At 39.2% G+C, this 21,590-nt stretch overlaps 1 protein-coding gene across 1 annotated transcript in view; it reads left to right on the top strand.

The window, feature by feature from the left end:
* The window catches only part of CCDC66 (coiled-coil domain containing 66), a 177,662-nt gene that overhangs the window by 74,560 nt on the left and 81,512 nt on the right, over nt 1-21,590 (top strand). Inside the window, exons 10-11 of the mRNA XM_053720735.1 lie at nt 7,550-7,776; nt 16,918-17,002. Of these exons, the coding sequence (XP_053576710.1) occupies nt 7,550-7,776; nt 16,918-17,002 (312 nt within the window). The remainder of the gene's footprint in view (nt 1-7,549; nt 7,777-16,917; nt 17,003-21,590) is intronic.

The raw sequence follows: 21,590 nt of genomic DNA, 5'->3' as shown, positions 1-21,590 counted from the left end.
GATGGGGAGGGCATCAGGTCCAGCCGCTTTATTAGTTTTCGCGTTCTTAATTGCTATTGTGATTTCCTCCTCAGTAATAGAGGCATTAATCGTGTCTCTGGCATCGGAAGATAACCTTGGAATCTCGATCTTTTCCCAGAATGCCAATCTCTTATCGGGGTTAGTAGGCTCTCTTTTGTATAGATCTTGAAAAAAGTCAAAGAATACTTTTTCAATATCAGTATGTTTGGTATATCTCATATCTCCCTGTTTAATAGCCGATATTGGATGTCTGGGAGAAGATTTAGTGGTTCTAGCCAGAAATTTCGCCGATCTGCCCGTAAAGCCACCGTATATTGCTCTCATTCTCATTTCTTCCTGAACGCTACTTTGCTTAATATGCGTATCCCGGAGCATTTTAGCAGTCACATATGCATCCCAGTAAGCTTTAGTGTGGTTTATAATATAAGCCCTATATGCGTTCTTAACCCGATTAGCAAGTTGTCTAGTTATTAGGGTCCAATTTTTTTTCAGATGTAGGGAGTAAGATTTAATTTCCCCTCGTAACACGGCCTTGGAGGCCTCCCAGAACACTTCGATCTTATCTATATAGCTGTGATTGTTATTATAGTATTCGTCCCATTTTAAACGTAATTGGTTCTGAAACTTGATATTGTTGCTCAGGTATTTAGGGAAATATATGTGGTTCTTATCTCGATGTCCGCCATTTGTATCACATCTCAACCCTATCACAGCGTGATCGGAAATGACGATGTCTCCAATACTGGACACCCAATTCCAGTTAAGCAGGGATTCAGAAATTAAAAAATAATCGATCCTTGAGAAAGACTGTTGGACTTGAGATACACAAGAGTAATCTCGAGCGTCCGGGTTCTGGACCCGCCATATGTCCACCAGTCCCAGCTGACTGCAGAATTTCTGAAAGGTCCGAGCTTTCCGGTCCCTATTTTTTAGGGCCTTTTTATTTGAGCTATCTAGCAGAGGGTCTGCCATTAAATTTAGGTCTCCCCCGATAATTAGATTTGACCCAATATAGTTATGTAGTTTGACTGAGAGTGTAGACCAAAATTTATGGTCACTTTGATTGGGACCATATATATTGCACAGTATGTATTTTATACGTTTAATTTCCAGTTCCGCGATTAAAAATCTGCCCTCAGGATCGATTATAGTATTAATTACCTGATATTCCAGCTTCCGATTTACTAAAATGGCCACTCCCCTCTTCCTAGATGTGAAAGGGGCCGCCAGAACTTCTCCCACCCACTTTGCTTTCAATTTAGGTATTTCAAGAGCCTTAAGATGGAGCTCCTGTAGGAAAACTATATCAGGGTTAAATTTGCCCAGGTGTTTTATTATAGTTTTCCTTTTAATTGGGGAGTTAATACCACCAATATTCCATGATAGTAAATTAAACTTATTAATCAGGGAAATTATTTGTCTCTAATCCGTAGATGCATAACCAAATGAACTCATTATATATACAATCTCGGTAGTCAGGAAATGCGCCCGAAGGAGAGGGTGGCAGACCCTTAGATGTAAAAAGGGGAAAGGGGACTGGAGAGACAATGAGAGAGACGGGAGAAGATAAAAAAGAAAAAGCGGAGGAAGGGGAGAAAAAAAGAAAAAGCGGAGGAAGGGGAGAAAAAAAAAAAAAAAAAAAAAAAAAAGAAAAAAAAATTACCTAAACAACAATACATAGGCTAAGGTACCCCTGATTCTCTACAGAAAGCTTCAGCTTCCATAACATTGTTCGGAGTGTATGTAGTGCCATCTTTTAAAAAACACAAAAGAAGAAAAAAAAAAAAAAAAAAAACACACACACACCACAGAACCCCACAAGACCCACCAAAACACCAAAAAGAACACCATTTCTAGCATTATCATAGTCCTCAATTCAAAGACCATACTACTCATTTCTATTTATCTAAGTAACAACCTATTCTGAATCTGTGATCAAGGAACCTCTTCCTGATACCCTAAAAACATATTCATGGTACCCCTACCTCTCTGCAAAAAGCCTCCGCCTCCATAACATTATTGAGTGTGTGTGTACTTCCATCTTTCTGTACAATTAGCTTAGCTGGATAGATCAGCCTGATGTTGTAGTTCTCTTTCTGCAATCTCCCATAAAAAAAAGACATATCTCTTCGCTTGGTTAATGTTTCCGAAGAGAAGTCTTGAAACAGTAATAGTTTATGTGAGCCTACAGAGAGAGGACTATATTTCCTATAATGTTTAAGATATAAAAGTTTGTCCTGGAAGTTGACAAATTTAAAGATTACTGGCCTTGGTCTAGATGTCTCACTGTGTTCACGTCGTTGCCCTATCCTATGTACCCTTTCAACAAGAAAGGGAGCAGCAGGAGCTGGGATCTGTAGGGCCTGTGGTAACGTAATGGTAACAAAATTCATTAAGTCTTGAAATTCAGTAGACTCAGGCAAGCCAATCACTTTAAGGTTATTGCGCCTCGATCGATCCTCAAGGTCCTCGATCTTGGCTTGCAATGAAGTGATAGTTTTGCTGTGAGTATCTATTACAGGATCCATAATATTAAATCTATCTTCTAGATCTGAGATCCGATTCTCCATTTCGTCTAGTCTAGTTGAAAACTGTCTAACCTCCAAAGTGAGGTTTGATATCTCATTTCTGATCTCCTGTTTGATCATGTCAAATTGGGGTGTCAGGATTTTGGCTACTTCAGCAGCAAATTCTAACAAGTTGTTAGGAGACGGATTAGAGACACTTTTTTCCGATGGGGAAACCGAGCCAGAATCCAAGTTCCTGCTGCTCCCCTTCTTATCTCTGGATTTGGGGGGCATATTGGAAGGAGAACTTCTTTGCTGCATAAATTTATCCATGGACAAAGCCTCACTAAAATTTGTCTGTATAGTACTGTCTATTAACTAGGGGGCTTAACAGAGTGAGAAGTACACACAAAAAAAAAAAAAAAAAAAAAAAAAAAAAAAAAAAAAAAAAAAAAAAAGGGGGGGAGAGTACTAATTTTTTGATGTGTTTGAGACAGAGTATTCTTCTAAAAGTGATAGAATGTTTTTTATTCAAGTGTCAATTCTATTTCTCAAAATCTCTAGTTTTTATTTCTATCTAAAGTGTGCAAGAATTATTCCTTCTAAACCATTTCTAGTGTATGCCACTATATAGGAGAATCTACAAATATTAGCGTAAGTGAATAGGTGTCGGTGTAAGTAATCAGCTTCTTAACATAAAGCACCATAAAGGCAGTGAAAATTAACCAGGGAGATTTGTGTATATATTCCTACCCTAATATATTTTTATAAACTTAAATCAAAAATTACAATTCGATATCCTAATAATTAGTACTATTAATTCCAGAAAAGCATACCTTGGGGGGACTAAATATTTAAGTTTGCCAAGGCAAATTTTAATATCATTCCTACTCTATGTTTATCTGTCTCCAAGGTATAAATCTCAACTCAGACAAGCTTTTTCAGATACTGCTCATCCAAAAATACTTTCTAGCTGTTAAAGTCACTTATGTTTTAGTATCTAGTGACCTGCTGTAACCATATCTCTATGCATATATTATGTCCCACCATCTTACATTCAGGAATAGAGCAGCCACAAGCAGCAGGGCGTTCTATAATAATAATACAGGGTATACATAGATAGATTATCAGCACAAGAAGAATAATGAAACTCTCACAGTAAATCTCAACATTAACCTTATTTAGCTCAATACCCCACCTACCGAGATACAGCAGGCTAAGAACTAAAGAGATTTCTATGCTAATACAGGATGTACATAAATGAGCTCTCCATGTATAGTAAATAGTATTTCTCTCAAAATATGGATCAGCCTTGAGCTTGTTTCATTCAAATGCTATTTCATATCAATGTCTTTGCTGCGTTCACATTAAGTTTACCCAGTCAGCTTGAGTTAATAATTGGCTCAATGGGTTCGGCAGAGAAAGTCCAGAACGCTGTGTACAAAATAGGGAGGTTAAGTGCACTAGAACCAACTGAACAAGTGCGGTAAAGGAAGTTTTTAGATATCCGGACCAGCGTACATAATGAGACCAGAGTATGGAGCCTTACTGACGATACCCACAGCCTCAACAAAAGTACCTTATCAGCTTGTTCGATCCTCCCAAGCTGTGGCGTACTGTGGCCGGAGGGCTCCAAGCTGCAACCAAGGTGGAGGAACTGCTATACAGCATAACAATGCGCCTACAGCGCAGAAAGCAGTCATCCGATCAGCCACCGTAGACACTTCTTCTCTGTGCGAGTACCTCAAGAGTACACGTCGTCGACGCTGGATGACCTGTGCAAGCCACAGTCAGGAGCAATGTGTAACTTCGTCCGCGATACTTCGCGCTGGGGGGGGGGGCGGGATCACTTCAGCTGTTTGCTGTCCGAGGCGCCCAAACTTCCTTGCGGTAAGAACCGCGGAGCCTCCACTCCACTCACGGCCCAACAAAGAGAGACTGACTCCTCCAGAACCAGGACCACCGGGCACGGCAATGCCGCGCAAGCCCCCCGAAACTCCAATCACAGACCGTGCAGGGGCAGAAAGGGCTGCCGCTAGGTATATCAACACTTCAACCAGGTAAGTGTCAGAGTCACTACTCTGTAACTTATATACCAGCGTGTATTTATCTTGTCTGTGGTATAGTTCTCGTGCAAGTACATCTCAGAGCCTCTTTCTTAAATACCACTTTAATGCCGGGTATAGTGAGTAGAGCAACTGACGGTCATTGCTATACACTCATGTGTATCAGAGGGCTTGTCCAGGAAGGAACTGAGTCGGTACTTAGGAGTCCCTGTAGAAATGGCGTGCACCAGCCACCGTGCACCTCTAGGCTGCAATTTTAACTTCCCATGCTGGAACGGAGTCCATGTTCCCAAGCCTGAGTGTGGCCAAGGGAAACCAATGCATGTGTTGGTGTTAGATTTAGGCCTCTCTCAGAGGCACGGAGCGTCCTCAGCACCTGCAGCTACCTGCAGTTACCTGCATGCCCCGCCTCCAACAGGAAGCCACTGCCTCTTATTGCAATTTTATGTCCCTTTAACTGGCAATAACGGCCTTTTTTGGTGATCCAGCAATAGCTTACACTAGGGGGACACACACTACATCCTGTGTCACTAAATTACTAAAGCTCCAAGCAGCAGTTGAGGTAGTCCAATATCATAATTGAATACAGCACAACTGTTAGTGCACGGTGCTCAGGTTAAACTGCAAACCCTCTGGTCAATTCAAAACATATGAGGTTCACCAGCACTGTATGATAAAAAATTTCTTTTATTGAAGATCCTTTAAAAATAGCAACGTTTCGTGACCATATGTCACTTAATCATGCCTTGTGTTACACATTGATAAGTTGTTCCTTTTAAACTTTCAATTTCTCGCGCCAAATATTTCCAGAGTAGGCTCTCAGCGCCATCTACTGGTATACTACGCAAATAACATCTTATAATGCTTATTTTAAACAACACATGTAACATTAAAAACAAAGTATCACTGTGGATGTGTTTTACAGTAGCAACAAATATTACATATCATAATGAATTCCTTAGTGCAAGGTAGACCACCTAATATCCCCATAATTTTGAAACATATCAACAAAGACTAATAAAGTCTAATACAACTTAGGAGCAGATTACAAGAAACATGGCGCGAGAAATTGAAAGTTTAAAAGGAACAACTTATCAATGTGTAACACAAGGCATGATTAAGTGACATATGGTCACGAAACGTTGCTATTTTTAAAGGATCTTCAATAAAATAAATTTTTTATCATACAGTGCTGATGAACCTCATATGTTTTGAAGCAGCAGTTGAGGAGCAGAGAGCAGTGAGCATACGGAGATCCTGGTATATAGTTACATAGGAAGAATTCCCTCCTTTGCACCGGTATTTGGGAAAAATACATTTTCACTGAGACAGACAGGTGATCTTATAGGGCTTCATATCACAAATGTATTAAACAAAACTCTCTGTGCACAGATTAGTGTACTGTGGCATACGCTAAAAGCATAGTAATAAAAAGCGTGTTTGCATAGGTACAGCTCTAATATGTTTTACCTCCATTTAGCTGCAACTAAAATAAATCATTTTAAAGGGACGTAAAACCCAATTTTTTTCCATTCACGATTTAAAAATTGTATTCTCTATCTGAATAATGAGACATTTTTTGGGTTTAATGTCCCTTTTTAAAGGGATATAAAACTCCCAATTATTCTTTCATAATTCAGACCGAACATACAATTTTAAACAACTTTCCAGTTCACTACTGTTATCAAATTTGTTTCATTCTCTTGGTATCCTTTGTTGAAGGAGCATCAGTGCACTACTGGGAGCTAGCTGAACACATCTGGTGAGCCGATAACAATATACATAAATGAGCAGCCACAAATTGGCTGCTATCTCCCATTAGTACACTGCTGCTCCTGAGCCTACCTAAGTATGCTTTTCCTACAAAGGATACCAAGAGAAAAAAGTGATATTTGATAATAGGAGTAACATAGTAGATGAGGTTGAAAAAAGACAGAAATCCATCAACTGCACACTTTGGGGTAGATTTTAACGAAGGTTGAGCGGACATGATTCGTTGTAGCGAATCATGTCTGCTCGACCTTGCTAAATGCCGACAGGATACACTTTTGGCATTTAAAATTGCACAACCATTTCTAGTGAAGTGCTTGTGCAATGCTGCCCCTGCTCACTCGCGGCCAATCAGCCGCTAGCAGGGGCCGTCAATCATCCCGATTGTATTAGATCGGGATGATTTCAGTCCGCCACAAAAAGTTAAGGAGCAGTTTCAGGCGGACCTGAAACAATGGGGCTCTGAAGCAGCATCCACTGCTTAATAAATGGACCCTTTTATCTGAATAATTAAAGTTTTAATTCTGACTCGCCCAGACTGGTGGTTGGATTTCTTCCCCAGTCACTTGTTTACATAGCTTTTCTGTACCCAATAATGCAGTATTGCAACTGTCAGTCAGTGGTAGTTTCAACTGGCAAAATCAGCTATTTGAAATGACAAAAAAGGTAAATTATTTATTTGTAACAATTTAATACACACCAGCAGGTAAAATGGATCAAATTAAAATGGAGAAAAGTTAACAGCAAACTATCAATTTTTTTAAAGGGATAGGAAAGTAAAAAATAAACTTGCATGTATTTTTATTTTAAAATTCACTTTTAGTTTGAAATGTACTTTGTTCTCTTGTTGTTGAAAAATAATATGGACATATCCTACACTATTTGGAGCTACCTGCTGATTGGTGCCTGTGCATATCTGTCTCTTGTGATTGGTTCACTAGATGTGTTCATCTAGCTCTCAGTTGCCTTCAGCAAATTATACCAAGAGAATAAAGCAAATTTGATAATAGAAGTAAATTAGAAAGTCGTTTTAAAGTCTATGCTCTATCTGAATCACAATTTGGGGGTTCATGTCCCTTTAAGTGTAATGTCCTTTTAAGGTGTCCACTAAACTTTTATGCTTGTTTCATTTTATATATATATCTCTGAATTTGTTCAGTAATTTCATTTTCTTATGTTTTATAGGCTGAAGAACCTGACAGATGGGCAATGCATTTTGATTCATTTAAAAAACAGAACACCCACCCACCAATTCACAATCAAATACAACAATATGAAAACCAGTTGCCATCTCGAGACGTGGCTCATTCAGAGGAACCATCAGTATCGCCAGCTACAAGCTACCTGCACCGCTCAGGGTCCGTAATGCAAAAATCACTTGACGAAGATAATGTTCAAGGCCAGAAAACAGGGTAAGTTTTTAGTTTGTTTCTTAAAACAAAAGAAAACTGCACAACCTTTTTTTCTTTCTCTTTTTACAAAAATATTGAGAATAAAAAAATCGTAATTATGCAATTAACAAATGGTGTATTGGACTCTACTAATCTTGTATTCTTGTCTGGGTTGATGAGACTTTTCAGGGATAGTAAATACCTTGAGATTTTTTTATATAAAATGTTTAGTTATACATAGTAAAACAGCTTTTTTAAATATGTTTAATTCTTTATTTTGTTCCCCTTTTATGTCATTTAGCTCTGGAAATTGAGCAATTTCTAATACTCAGAACTTGAAATGCACCCTGCTGACTCTTTCATGGCTAATATCTGTCCCTACTTGGCTTTAAAGTGAATGTAAAGTTAACGCGCTATCTTAACGGCATTCTATAGACTTTTAAAAATTTAGCATAAGTTTAACCCTTTAAGGACACAGCTTTCAGTTTGCTCAATTGTTTTATGACGGAAAAATTCCGTCATATGTCCTTAAGAGGCTAATTCATGAAATTGTTTTAAATTTGATTTATTTTCTTACATTTGTGTCTTTTAACTGCACCGCCGATAAGCACAGCTCTCCCATCCGCCATACTGTCTATTTGATTGACAGATGACGATTCTTCAAACAACTAATCATGGTTTCCCATGATTAGTTGTTTGAAGAATCATCATCTGTCAATCAGATTAATGTTTTTAATGATGGTGTTATGATGTGTAACTGTACTTTTGTATGTATTTTTGATGTGTTTCGTACGGTTAACCAGAGCTCTGATGTTGCAGTAATCATTCTAGCGTAAATCATGATTGCTCTCACACACTCGCATTTACTTTCAACTTGTAATACGAGCACTCCTTCTGATGCGTTCAAACAGCCACAATAAACTTAATATCTCTCTTGTGAAACAGTTAACGTACCACTCCTATTCTGGCCCATATCTGGCTGTAACAAGCCTTTTGGAACTAGATAATTATATACCTGTATATTCTTAAACTCTCTATATGAATAGAGGGGCAGTCTGTTGTAATAGTTTTTCCATACTTTATTCTTGAAATGGTTTCTATTTTTTTTTTAATTATTATTTATTTTGTGTGTATTTGACAATGTTAAATGGTCAATATTTCATGTGTCAACATAACACTAAAAAGGTTGTCATGGTTCTATAAAAAATTGAAAACTTAAAGGGACATGAAACCTTTCATTTTTCAGATAGAGCATGCATTTTTAAACACGTTTCTAATTTACTTCATTCTCTTGGTATCTTTTGTTGAAAAGCAGGCATGTAAGCTCAGGAGCATGCATGTGTCTAGAACTCTATGGTAGTAGTATTTTTGCAAGAATGTTATCCATTTGCAAGAGCACTAGGTGGCAGCACTATTTCCTGCCATATAGTGCTCCGGCCCCATTCCTAGGTTTCTCTTCAGTACAGAATATCATGTTGAATGAATCAAATTTGATAATAGAAGTAAATTGGAAACTTTTTTTCTTTTAATTGTATGTTCTGTCGTTTGGGTTTCATATCCCTTTAATAAAAATGAATCAATAAAAATATTTACAGCCTATTTAAAAGAAAAAAACAAACAAACAAAACACTTACATTATTTAGCCTGCTTTTCCTGTAATTTAAAGGACCAGTCAACACAGTAGATTTGCATAATCAACAAATGCAAGATAACAAGACAGTGCAATAGCACTTAGTCTGAACTTTAAATGAGTAGTAGATTTTTTTTTTTCTGACAATTTTAAAAGTTATGTCTATTTCCACTCCCCCTGTACCATGTGACAGCCATCAGCCAATCCCAAATGCATACACGTACCATGTGAGAGCCATCAGCCAATCACAAATGCATACACGTTTATCCTGTGAATTCTTGCACATGCTCAGTAGGAGCTGGTGACTCAAAAAGTTTAAATATATGAAAAGACTCAGCACATTTTGTTAATGGAAGTAAATTGGAAAGTTGTTAGTTCATTCATATCTGTCCCTTTATTACCTGGTTACAGCAAAAGGACATCAACAACAGCAAAAACATAATCTGAGAGACTTTTCAGGGGGGGTGTATCCTGGGGCCGCAAAATAGTTAAAAAATAAATAAATGATACAGTGTGTATGTATGTGTATACAGTGTATATGTGTGTGTGTGTGTGTGTGTGTGTATATATGTATATACTGTATACACATACATACACACTGTATCATTTATTTATTTTTTAACTATTTTCCATGGTGGAGGTTTTCCCTGTACCTGATTGGGCTACAGAGATTATTGTGAGGGAATGGGAGAGACCTGGTATCCCTTTTTCTCCGTCCCCTATTTTAAGAAGGTGTTGCCTAATGCTCACTCTATCAAGGAGTCTTGGCAGACAGTTCCCAAGGTGGAAGGGGCAATTTCCACTTTGGCTAAGAGAACCACTATTCCCATAGAGGATAGTTGTTCCTTTAAGGATCCTATGGATAAGAAGTTGGAGGGGATGCTCAAAAAGATGTATGTTCACTAGGGTTTACAATGGCAACCTGCGGTGTGTATTGCTACCGTCATTAATGCGGCTGCATATTGGTTTGATGCGTTGTCTGATTCTATTCAGACAGACACTCCCCTGGAAGAGATCCAGGATAGGCTCAAGGCCCTTAAGTTGGCCAATTCTTTTATTACGGATGCTTCCCTACAGGTTATTAAGCTGGGAGCAAAGATTTCTGGTTTTGCCGTACTGGCCCGCAGAGCCTTATGGTTGAAATCCTGGTCTGCAGATGTTTCGTGTAAGTCTAAGCTTTTTTTAATTTTCAATCCTTTCGAAACTTCAAAGGTAAGCCTTCCTCTGCCAAGCAAGATCAGTCCAAACCTTCCTGGTGGACAAACCAGTCTTGGAACAAGGGGAAGTAAGCTAAGAAGCCCGTTGCTGACTCAAAGTCTGCATGAAGGGTCTACCCCCGATCCGGGACTGGATCTTGTGGGGGGTAGACTTTCCTTCTATGCTCAGACTTGGGTTCGGGATGTTCAGGATCCCTGGGCGTTGGACATTATGTCCCAGGGATACAAACTAGAGTTCAAGACCTTTCCTCCCAGGGGCAGGTTTCGGCTCTCAAGAGTATCTGTAGACCAGATAAAAAGAGAGGCGTTCTTACACTGTGTTCAAGACCTTTCCGACCTGGGAGTGATAGTTCCCGTTCCAATGCAGGAGCAGGGTCTGGGATTTTACTCCAATCTGTTTGTGGTTCCCTAAAAAGAAATTTTAAACCTCAAAAGTCTAAACAAGTTCCTTAGAGTACCGTCCTTCAAGATGGAAACTATTTGTTCCATTCTTCCCTTGGTTCAAGGTTTGCATTTCTAGACGAGCACTTCCAGTTTGTGGCTCTTCCATTTGGCCTTGCCACAGCTTCCAGATTTTTTTCAAAGGTCCTGGGATCCCTGTTGGCGGTGCTCCGGTTGCAGGGCATTACAGTGGCGCCTTATCTGGATGACATTCTGGTTCAGGCTCCATCCTTTCAACAAGAGAATTCTCACATGGAGATGTTGTTATCCTTCCTGCGTTCTCACGGTTGGAAGGTGAATTTGGGAAAGAGTTCCTTAATTCCAGCTACAAGGATAGTGTTCTTGGGAACAATAATAGATTCCCTGTAGGGCCCTTCAGTCCTCTCCTCGGCCGTCAGTGGCTCAATGTATGGAGGTGAGCGGTCTGATGGTAGCTGCCATGGACATCATTCCGTTTGCCCCTTTTCACCTCAGAACTCTGCAGTTATGCATGCTCAGACCGTGGAACGGGGATTACGCAGATTTGTCCCCACGATTACATCTGGATCAGGCAACAAGAGATTCTCTTCCTTGGTGGTTGTCTCAGGAGCATCTCTCCCAGGGAACCTGCTTTTTGCAGACCCACCTGGGTGAATGTGACAACGGACGCAAGCCTGCTGGGTTGGGGAGCAGTCTGGGGTTCTCCAAGGGCTCAGGGGACATAGATGAGTCTGTTCTCCCCATAAACATTCTAGAGTTGAGGGCAATCTTCAATGCTCTTCTGGTCTGGCCTCAGTTAGCTTCAGCCTGGTTTATCAGGTTTTAGTCAGACAAGATAACCTCAGTGGCTTACATTAACCATCAGGGAGGAACTCTGAGTTCCTTGGCCATGTCAGAGGTAGCCAAGATCATTCAGTGTGCGGAGACCCACAACTGCTGTCTATCTGCGATCCACATTCCAGGAGTGGACAATTGGGAAGCTGATTTTCTGAGCAGACAGACCTTTCACTCGGGGGAGTGGGAACTTCATCCAGAGGTGTTTGCCAGCTTGGTTCTCAAATGGAGACAGCCGGAGCTGGATCTCATGGCATCTCAACAGAATGCCAAGCTTTCGAGGTACGGGTCGAGGTCAAGGGATCCTCAGGCTGTACTGATAGATGCTCTGGCAGTTCCTTGCTCGAATCAAGCAGGAGAATGCGTCGATCATCCTCATTGCACCGGCGTGGCCTCGCAGCATCTGGTATACAGACCTAGTGGAGATGTCAACTCTCCCACCTTGGACACTCCCACTGCGGAAAGACCTACTTCAAGGGCCCTTCCTTCATCCAAATCTCGTTTCTCTGAAGCTGACTGCTTGGAGATTGAACACTTAACTTTATCTAAGCGTGGTTTTTCTGAGTCTGTCATTGAGACCATGATCCAGGCTCGTAAACCTGTGACAATTTTTTTTTTACCATAAGATATGGCATAAATATCTATCTGCATTGGTGTGAATCCAGAGGCTACTCTTGAAATAGAGTTCGGATTCCTTCAGGAGGGTCTTGAGAGGGTCTGGCCTTGCCTAGTTTGTTGCATAAACGTCTGGTGGATGTCCCAGATGTGCAATCATTCTGTCAGGCCTTGGTCAGAATCAGGCCTGTGTTCAAACCTGTTACTCCTCCCTGGAGTCTTAAAGTGAAGGTAAAGTGAATCAGTCTGCTATGAAAAAATCAATTTAGCATTCAAAATTAATAGGATGTTCATTCATCATTTCTTATATTTTTGTATTGTACCTTAGTTATGTTGCTTAATGTGCTGCGATTTCGCTTAGAACAAAACAACCCGTCTTTTTTTTTTCTTCTTCTAAACAACGATCACGTTGTTTATACAGCCAATTGATTTTCTGTCCGTTAGGCGGCCGTCAATTGACGTCAGAAGGTGATGCTTAATGGTGCGCATGCGCGAATATTTATACTTCCTCCTTGAAAGCGAGCGCGTCCTCGTGTAAATCTCCACCGCATAGGATCGCATACTGCAACATTTTTGTTACATTTTGTGCGCATGCGCGGTTAAGAGGATCGATGTGCACGAGCGTAGTTCTGACGTATAGAGCGGGTGGGACCGCTCTATACGTCTATGTATAGCAAACACGGAAATGCTGGATGGGAGGAGATTAGGATAGCAAGCAATAGTAACATAAAGGTTGGTAAATACGGTCAAATTAAAGTTTAATTAAAAAATAAACGTAGCGACTACGTTGTACGTTAGAAAAGCAAAATACAGATCAATTTGTATGTGAAAAAGTTTACCTTCACTTTAACCTTGTTCTTAAAGTTCTTCAGCAGGCTCCGTTTGAGCCTATGCATTCCTTAGATATTAAGTTGTTATCTTGGAAAGTTTTTTTTCTTGTTGCAATGTCTTCTTCTCGCAGAGTCTCTGAACTCTCGACGTGGCACTGTAAATCTCCTTACCTTATTTTTCATTCTGATAAGGTAGTTCTGCATACTAAGTTGGGGTTCCTTCCTAAGGTGGTTTCGGATAGGAACATTAATCAAGAAATTGTTGTTCCTTCTTTGTGTCCTAACCCTTCTTCTCATAAGAAGCGTCTTCTGCACAACCTAGATGTGGTGCGTGCGTTGAAATACTATTTACAGGCGACTAAGGATTTTTGACAGTCTTCGGCCATGTTTGTTGTTTTTCTCTGGGAAACGTAAGGGTCAGAAAGCTACGGTTACTTCTCTTTCTTTGTGGCTGAAGAGTATAATTCGCTTGGCCTATGAAACTGCTGGACAGCAGCCTCCTGAGAGAGTCACGGCTCATTCTACAAGGGCTGTTTCCTCTTTCTGGGCATTCAAAAATGAAGCTTCTGTTGAACAGATTTGTAAGGCTGCAACTTGGTCCTCTATACACACTTTTTCCAAGTTCTATAAGTTTGATACTTTTGCCTCGGTTGAGGCTTTTGGGAGACAGGTTCTTCAAGCAGTAGTGCCTTTCCGTTTAGGTTCCCTGTCTTGTCCCTCCCTTATCATCTGTGTCCTCTAGCTTGGGTATTTATTCCCAATAGTAATTAGAGATGATCCGTAGACTAACCGTGTCATTAGAAAGAAAACAAAATTTATGCTTACCTGATAAATTTATTTATTTCTTGACATGGCCTGCCCTGTTTCTTTAGACAGTTATATGTGAAATAAACCTCAGGCACCTCTGCACCTTGTTACTTCCTTTCTCTCCTTTTACTTCGGTCAATGACTGAGGTTGGAGGGAATGGAGGTAATATTTAACAGCTTTGCTGTAGTGCTCTTTGCCGCCTCCTGCTGGGATGGAGTGATATTCCCAATAGTAATTATGAGATGATCCGTGGACTCAGTGTCAAGAAATAAATAAATTTATCAGGTAAGCATAATTTTTTTTTTTTTTTTTGCACGTTAATGTCACTTTAACCCTTTGAGTGCTAAGCACTTTCCCACCAGGGTGCTAAGATATATATATTTTTTTTAAGACCCCCCCCCCCCCCTTTCCAATGGTGGGTCTTGGGGGTCTGTAGCTGCTTAGATGCCTGAGATACAGGCTTCTAAGCAGCATGCCCCCTGCTCCTATACTTAACATTGTTAAGTTTAAAGTTGCACAGTGACGTCATCACGTTATTGCCCGTGATGTCACTGCGCAAAACGGGAAGCCCCGGCGATGCCTGTCACTCTACAGGCACGATCGCCGGGGTAGGAGCGTGTGGGAGCCCGCAGATCTCACTCAAGGTGGTGAGAGAGTGCTAGTGAAGGCTCTGAGCCGTCATTAGCACCAGAGTGGGAAACTGTGACGGCTCAGAGCTGTCATTAGCACTCAAAGAAGGGATAGTAAACGCCAAAAATGTTATTGTTTAAAAAGATAGATAATACCTTTTTATTTACCATTTGCCAGTTTTGCTTAACCAACATTGTTATAGAAATATACTTGTTACATCTGCGATTGCCTTGTATCTACAATGCCTTGCAAAAGTATTCACCCCCCTTGGCATTTTTCTTGTTTTGTTGCCTCACAACCTGGAGTTAACATGGATTGTTTGAGGATTTGCATCATTTAATTTACAGAACATGCCCACAACTTTTAAGATTTGTTTTTTGTTTTTTTTTTTATTGTGAAGCAAACAACAAATAGGACGAAATAACAGAAAAAGTCAATGTGCATAACTATTCACCCCCCTAAAGTCAATACTTTGTAGAGCCACCTTTTGCGGCAATCACACCTCCAAGTCGCTTAAATCACGCACAGAGTGGTACAGGTTTTGCTCAAGAATATCCCTGTATTTAGAACCATCCATCTTTCCCTCAACTCTGACCAGTTTCCCAGTCCCGGCTGCTGGTGTTCTTTGGGTGATTTGATGTGTTGGGTTTGCGCCAGACATAACGTTTTCTTTGATGGCCGAAAAGTTCAATTTTAGTTTCTGCAGACCAGAGCACCTCCATACATTTTGGGAGTCCCCCACTTGCCTTTTCGCAAATTCAAAACGTGCCATTTTGTTTTTTGCTGAAAGTAATGGCTTTCTTCTGGCCACTCTGCCATAAAGCCCAACTCTATGGAGCGTACGGCTTATTGTCGTCCTATGTACAGATACTCCAGTCTCTGCTGTGGAACTCTGCAGCTCCTCCAGGGTTACCCTAGGTCTCTGTGCTGCCTCTCTGATTAATGCCCTCCTTGCCCGGTCCGTGAGTTTTGGTGGGCGGCCGTCTTTAGGCAGGCTTGCTGTTGTGCCATGTTCTTTCCATTTTGCTATGATAGATTTGATGGTGCTCCTGGGGATCATCAAAGATTTGGATATTTTTTTATAACCTAACCCTGACTTGTACTTCTCAAATACATTGTCCCTTACTTGTTTGTAGAGTTCCTTGGTCTTCATGGCAGTGTTTGGTTAGTGGTGCCTCTTGCTTAGGTGTTGCAGCCTCTGGGGCCTTTCAAAAAAGGTGTGTATATGTAATCACACATCATGTGACACTTAGATTGCACACAGGTGGACATCATTTCACTAATTATGTGACTTCTGAAGGTAATTGGTTGCACCAGAGCTTTTTATGGGCTTCATAACAAAGGGGGTAAATACATACGCACATGCCAATTTTCTGTTTTTAATTTTCTAAAAAATAGTTTTATGTATTCTGATCCATTACATAAAATTCAGATTAATAAAACATTGAACTTAAGGCTGTAATGTAACAAAATAGGTAAAAAGTCAAGGGGGGGTGAATACTTTTGCAAGGCATTGTAAGTTTCTGCAGACTGCCCCCTTATCTCAGATCTTTTGACAGACTTGCATTTCAGGCAATTAGTGCTGACTTACGTGCGTCAGCACAACGTTATTTATATGAAACACATGAACTAACGTCCGCTATCTGTGAAAAACTGTCACATGCATTCAGAGAAGAGGCGGCCTTCAAAGGCATAGAAATTAGCATATGAGCCTATCTAGGTTTAGCTTTCAGCAAAGAATCAGAGAACAAAGCAAATTTGATGATAAAAATAAATTAGAAAGTTGTTTAAAATTACATGCCCTATCTGAATCATGAAAGTTTAATTTGGACTTTACTATCCCTTTAAGTATAAAATCACAATTTATTATTCCATAATTTTATTTTTATGAAAACGCCAGAACCCACCAAAAATGTGAAGTTTTCAAGATAAACAATAACACCTGTTTCCTGAAAGTTGTTCTGTTTCCCCTCGTACAATATAATTTACAGCGTGAGATATCAAATCAGCCGAGACACAAGTTATTTTTTTAATAATTCTGCTTTTACAAAACCATTAAAATGCTATTGCTAACTTCTTCGCTGTATTCCTTCTCATTGTTCTTTATGTCTGTGCCAACTGTTTTTAGAATACTAAACAATACAGAATTTCTTACTGACTTATTTTCTATTCCTTCAGATTTCTCCGTACAATGACTTCTCTGTTGGATCCAGTGCAGATTGAAGAAAGAGATAAGAAAAGGCTAAAACGGATGGAACATGAGGTATATATTTTATTTCTTTAAAGAATTAGATTTATATCACAATGCAAGGAACAATTCAGTGCACTGCCTCTAATGTAAGACATGGTCAGCATAAAAGTTATATGACTGCATAATACTGAGCATAAACAATAAGGTAAAAAATAAACATGCACTTGAATTGGATCAAGTGAAGGGCATTGAATCTATTTATCTGCTGCATTATTTATATGACTGTCATGCTTAGAGTAATTGACTTGCAGCACAACGTATTTTACCTTAAACAAACTCTTCAAGAAACTACAAAGACAATGAAAGCAAAAAGGGCACAAACTTCTGAGGGTCGTAGCTTCATAACAAACCAGCCCCGATGAGACTGCATTGGCTTTATGTTGCCTAAACCATATATACAAAGCTGGCATAATGTCCATTTTGTTTGTGTATTTTGTCATTTACAAGAAGGTTTCAAGAATTGGTTGTGGATATAGTGTATTATTTTGTCTTTTTTTAAAAATTATTTTTGTAATACAGTGTTCTCCCCGGACCTATTTAATGGGCACCCCACCGGGCTAATTTTACTGACCACCCAGCTAAAATTAGCTAATAAATTATTTCAATGCTTGTTGCACAAAGTATCATGAAATATTTTTTTTATGTGTCAGGTGGGAGGGTAACCTATACACTAAAGCTAAAATTAACCCTTAAAGCTACATAATTAACCCTTTCACCGCTGGACATAATACAAGTGTGGTGCGCAGCGGCATTTAGCGGCCTTCTAATTACCAAAAAGCAATGCCAAAGCCATATATGTCTGCTATTTCTGAACAAAGGGGATCCCAGAGAATCATTTACAACCATTTTGACATGATTGCACAAGCTGTTTGTAAATAATTTCAGTGAGAAACCTAAAATTGTGAAAAAGTTAACATTTTTTTATTTGATCGCATTTGGCGGTGAAATGGTGGCATTAAATATACCAAAATATGCCTAGATCAACATTTTGGGTTGTTTTCTAAAAAAATATATAGTTTTAATAGGTAAATAAAAAAAGACTATCTGTTAAAATGTAGTGATGGCAAAAATACTAAAAATGCTCTGGTCTTTTGGAGAAGTTTTTGTCTGAAATGCCCGGTCCTTAAGGGGTAAAGCCTGGAAATTAATTTAACCCTTCTGCAAGGTTTAAGAAAGTATATCCTTTGCCAGTTCTTAATATTGAGTTATGGGTAACAGTTCCTAAGTTTGATGGGGCTATTTCTACTTTGCCAAAGCATACTACTATTCCTTTGGAAGATAGTACTTCTTTTAAAGATCCTCTAGACAGGAAATTAGTCTTTTTCACAGAAGGGCATTTTTACAAGCATGTTACTTACTTAGGCCAGCCATTTCTATAGCTGATGTGGCTGCTGCTTCTACTTATTGTTTATCCAGTCTTTCTGAACAGTGTTTTGAGGATCATGACAATCTTTTAAGTTTACTAAAAAATGCTGATTCTTTTATTTGTGATGCTGTTATTCATATTATGAAAATTCATGTAAAAAGTATGTCATTATGGATTAACTCCTGGTCTGCTGATATGGTGTCTAAATCTAGATTATTTTCTTTTCAGGGTAAGAAATTGTTTGGTTCACATTTAGATTATATTATTTCTGTTTTATACAGGATGAAAAATCTAAGGGAAAATGTATGGTCTTTAATTATTTCTGTTCCTTTTGCCAGAATAAGGAACAAATGAGTGAAGTTTCTTCTGTTAAAAAAACAGAGTACTTCTGGGTCAATGCTAACTGGAATAAGTCTAAGCGGACTAAGAAGACTACTCCTGCTACTACAAATGCATGAAGGTGTGGCCCCTGATCTAGTGTTTCTGGTAGGGGGTAGTTTAAAGGGATCATCAACTACAAATCTTTTATTACCCATTCCCCAGTTTTGCACAGCCAGCACGATTATATTAATATACTTTTTACCTCTGTGATTACCTTGTATCCAAGCCTCCTCCTGACAGCCCTCTGATCACATGGCTATTTATTTATTATCTATTGACTTGCATTTTAGCCTATTAGTACTGGTTCATGCACAACTCCACAGGAGAGAGCACAATGTTATATATAAGGCACACGTGAATTACCAGTCCTCATTGTGAAAAGCTAATAAAGAAGCATGTGATAAGAGGCTGTCTGTAGTGGCTTAGAAACAGGCAGAAATTTAGAGGTTTAAATGTTAAAGTATATTAATTTAACAATGTTGGTTGTGCAAAGCTGGGAAATGGGTAGTAAAGGCGTTGCCTAGCTTTTCAAACGGTAACCATTTTGGTGTATACTGTCCCTTTTAAGTTTCTTAAGAGGCTTAGTTTCAGATATAATTCAGAATAGAGACTCTCGGAGAGAAGTTCTGTCTGTTCTATGTACTAACCTTTCTTTTAAAAGTTCAAGTTTGTTCCAGTCTCTCCTGAAACTGGGAATCAAAATTTTGCCTCTAAATATCCTGTCTATTGTATGGGATTTTCTAAGAGTACATAGGGTCTAGTTTCCTTGTGAGGCAAGGTTTAGTCTCTGTTGAAAGGAAAGTTTATTTTCCTCTTGCAGTTAGACAGGGTTACAGTAGTGACTTCTGAAATCCATATGAGAGGGACTGTTTCCTGGTGATAATTGTGATGTTTTGAATTCTCTCTAAGCTAATGAACAGTTGTTGTCTAGCTTTGATAGTTCTCATTGTAGGAATGATCATCTGGGAAATTAATTTTCTTTTACAAGATATACCGAGTCCATGGGTTTCATCCTTTACTTGTGGGATATATTCCTCCTGCTAACAGGAAGTGGTAAAGAGCACCACAGCAGAGCTGCTATATAGCTCCCCCCCTAACTCCTCCCCCCAGTCATTCTCTTTGCCTATGCTAGCAATAGGAAGGGTAAAGTTTATGTGGTGATAAAAAGATAGTTTAGTTTTTCTTCAATCAAGAATATTTTATTTTAAATGATTCCGGTGAGTACTGTTTTTACTCTGGCATGACATAGAAGAAGAATCATGCCTTCAGTCTGATGATCTTAGCAGTAGTAACTAAGATCCATGTTCGTTCTCTCAAGTTTTACTGAGGAAGTACAGGAGAAATCTTCAGTATGGGGGAACGTTTTCTTGCTGCAAGCAGTATCAAGGTATGTGCAGTCATTTACATTCTGAGGAGACCTGATATATCAGAATTTGGCTGACATATTTCCCATGCGGGGAAAGGGTAAGCAGTATTCCTTATATAAAAAAGGGGTGGTACTGTAGTAACCTGTGTATTATTATCCCATTCAAGATAACATGGGATACTTAAAGGGACACTGTACCCAAAAATTTTCTTTCGTGATTCAGATTGAGGATGACATTTTAAGCAACTTTCTAATTTACTCCTATTATCACATTTTCTTCATTCTCCTAGTATCTTTATTTGAAATGCAAAAATGGTAGTTTAGATGCCGGCCCATTTTTGGTGAACAACCTGGGTTGTCCTTGCTGATTGGTGGATAAATTCATCCACCAATAAAAAAGTGCTGTCCAGAGTACTGAAACCAAAAAAAGCTTAGATACCTTCTTTTTCAAATAATGATAGCAAGAGAACGAAGAAAAATTGATAATAGGAGTAAATTAGAAAGTTGCTTAAAATTGCATGCTCTTTCTGAATTACAAAAGAAAAAAATTGGGTTCAGTGTCCCTTTAAGGGCTGGTTTTAGACACTGGGGCAGCCTAGCAAACACCTAATATTATGATTATGGGGTTTATTGAGGCTGAGTTTAATTTTTCTGTGGGTTCACATGTCATGTTCATTACAAAAAAGCAGTGTGTGCATATTTTTATTGTTGAAACGCTTCCCATGCGGCTTTCTCAAGTTTTCGGTTCATCAGACATGATGGGCGGGGCCTAATTTTGCGCTTCAGTGCGCAGTTAGTTTCTGGAGAGGTAGCAGCCATTAGCACCGGTTGGAACCAGACTGTGAGGCTGTATTTTAAAGTGGGACCGGATCGTTTTGACAGGTTTTGGGGGCAGGTAGGCACCACAGTAGAGCTGTGACGAGGTGCAAAATCTATTAAAGGACCAGTCAACACAGTAGATTTGTATAATCAACAAATGCAAGATAACAAGACAATAGCAAAAGCACTTAGTCTGAACTTCAAATGAGTAGTAGATTTTTTTTCTGACAATTTTAAAAGTTATGTCTTTTTCCACTCCCCCTGTACCATGTGACAGCCATCAGCCAATCACAAATGCATACACGTACCATGTGACAGCCATCAGCCATTCACAAATGCATACACACTTATTCTTGCACATGCTCAGTAGAAGCTGGTGACTCAAAAAGTTTAAATATAAAAAAACTGTGCACATTTAGTTAATGGAAGTAAATTGGAAAGCTGTTTAAAATGGCAGGCTCTATCTGAATAATGAAAGTTTAATTTTGATTGAGTGTCCCTTTAAGTGAAAATTGTCTGCAGATCGTTTTTTACTGCCTAATTTACTAAAAATAAGATTTAACTCTCCTATTACTTGTGGTGCAATATCCGATGGCAAATTAGGCTCTCGTATCAACAAAATTATTCATTTTGAATATCGTTTTAACGACTTTGCAAAAAAGCAGAAT

Source organism: Bombina bombina, chromosome 7 (assembly GCF_027579735.1).
Source record: "Bombina bombina isolate aBomBom1 chromosome 7, aBomBom1.pri, whole genome shotgun sequence".
Lineage (NCBI taxonomy): Eukaryota > Metazoa > Chordata > Amphibia > Anura > Bombinatoridae > Bombina > Bombina bombina.
The sequence above is the reverse complement of the archived record's forward strand: the minus strand, read 5'-3'. Positions and strand labels throughout refer to the sequence as shown.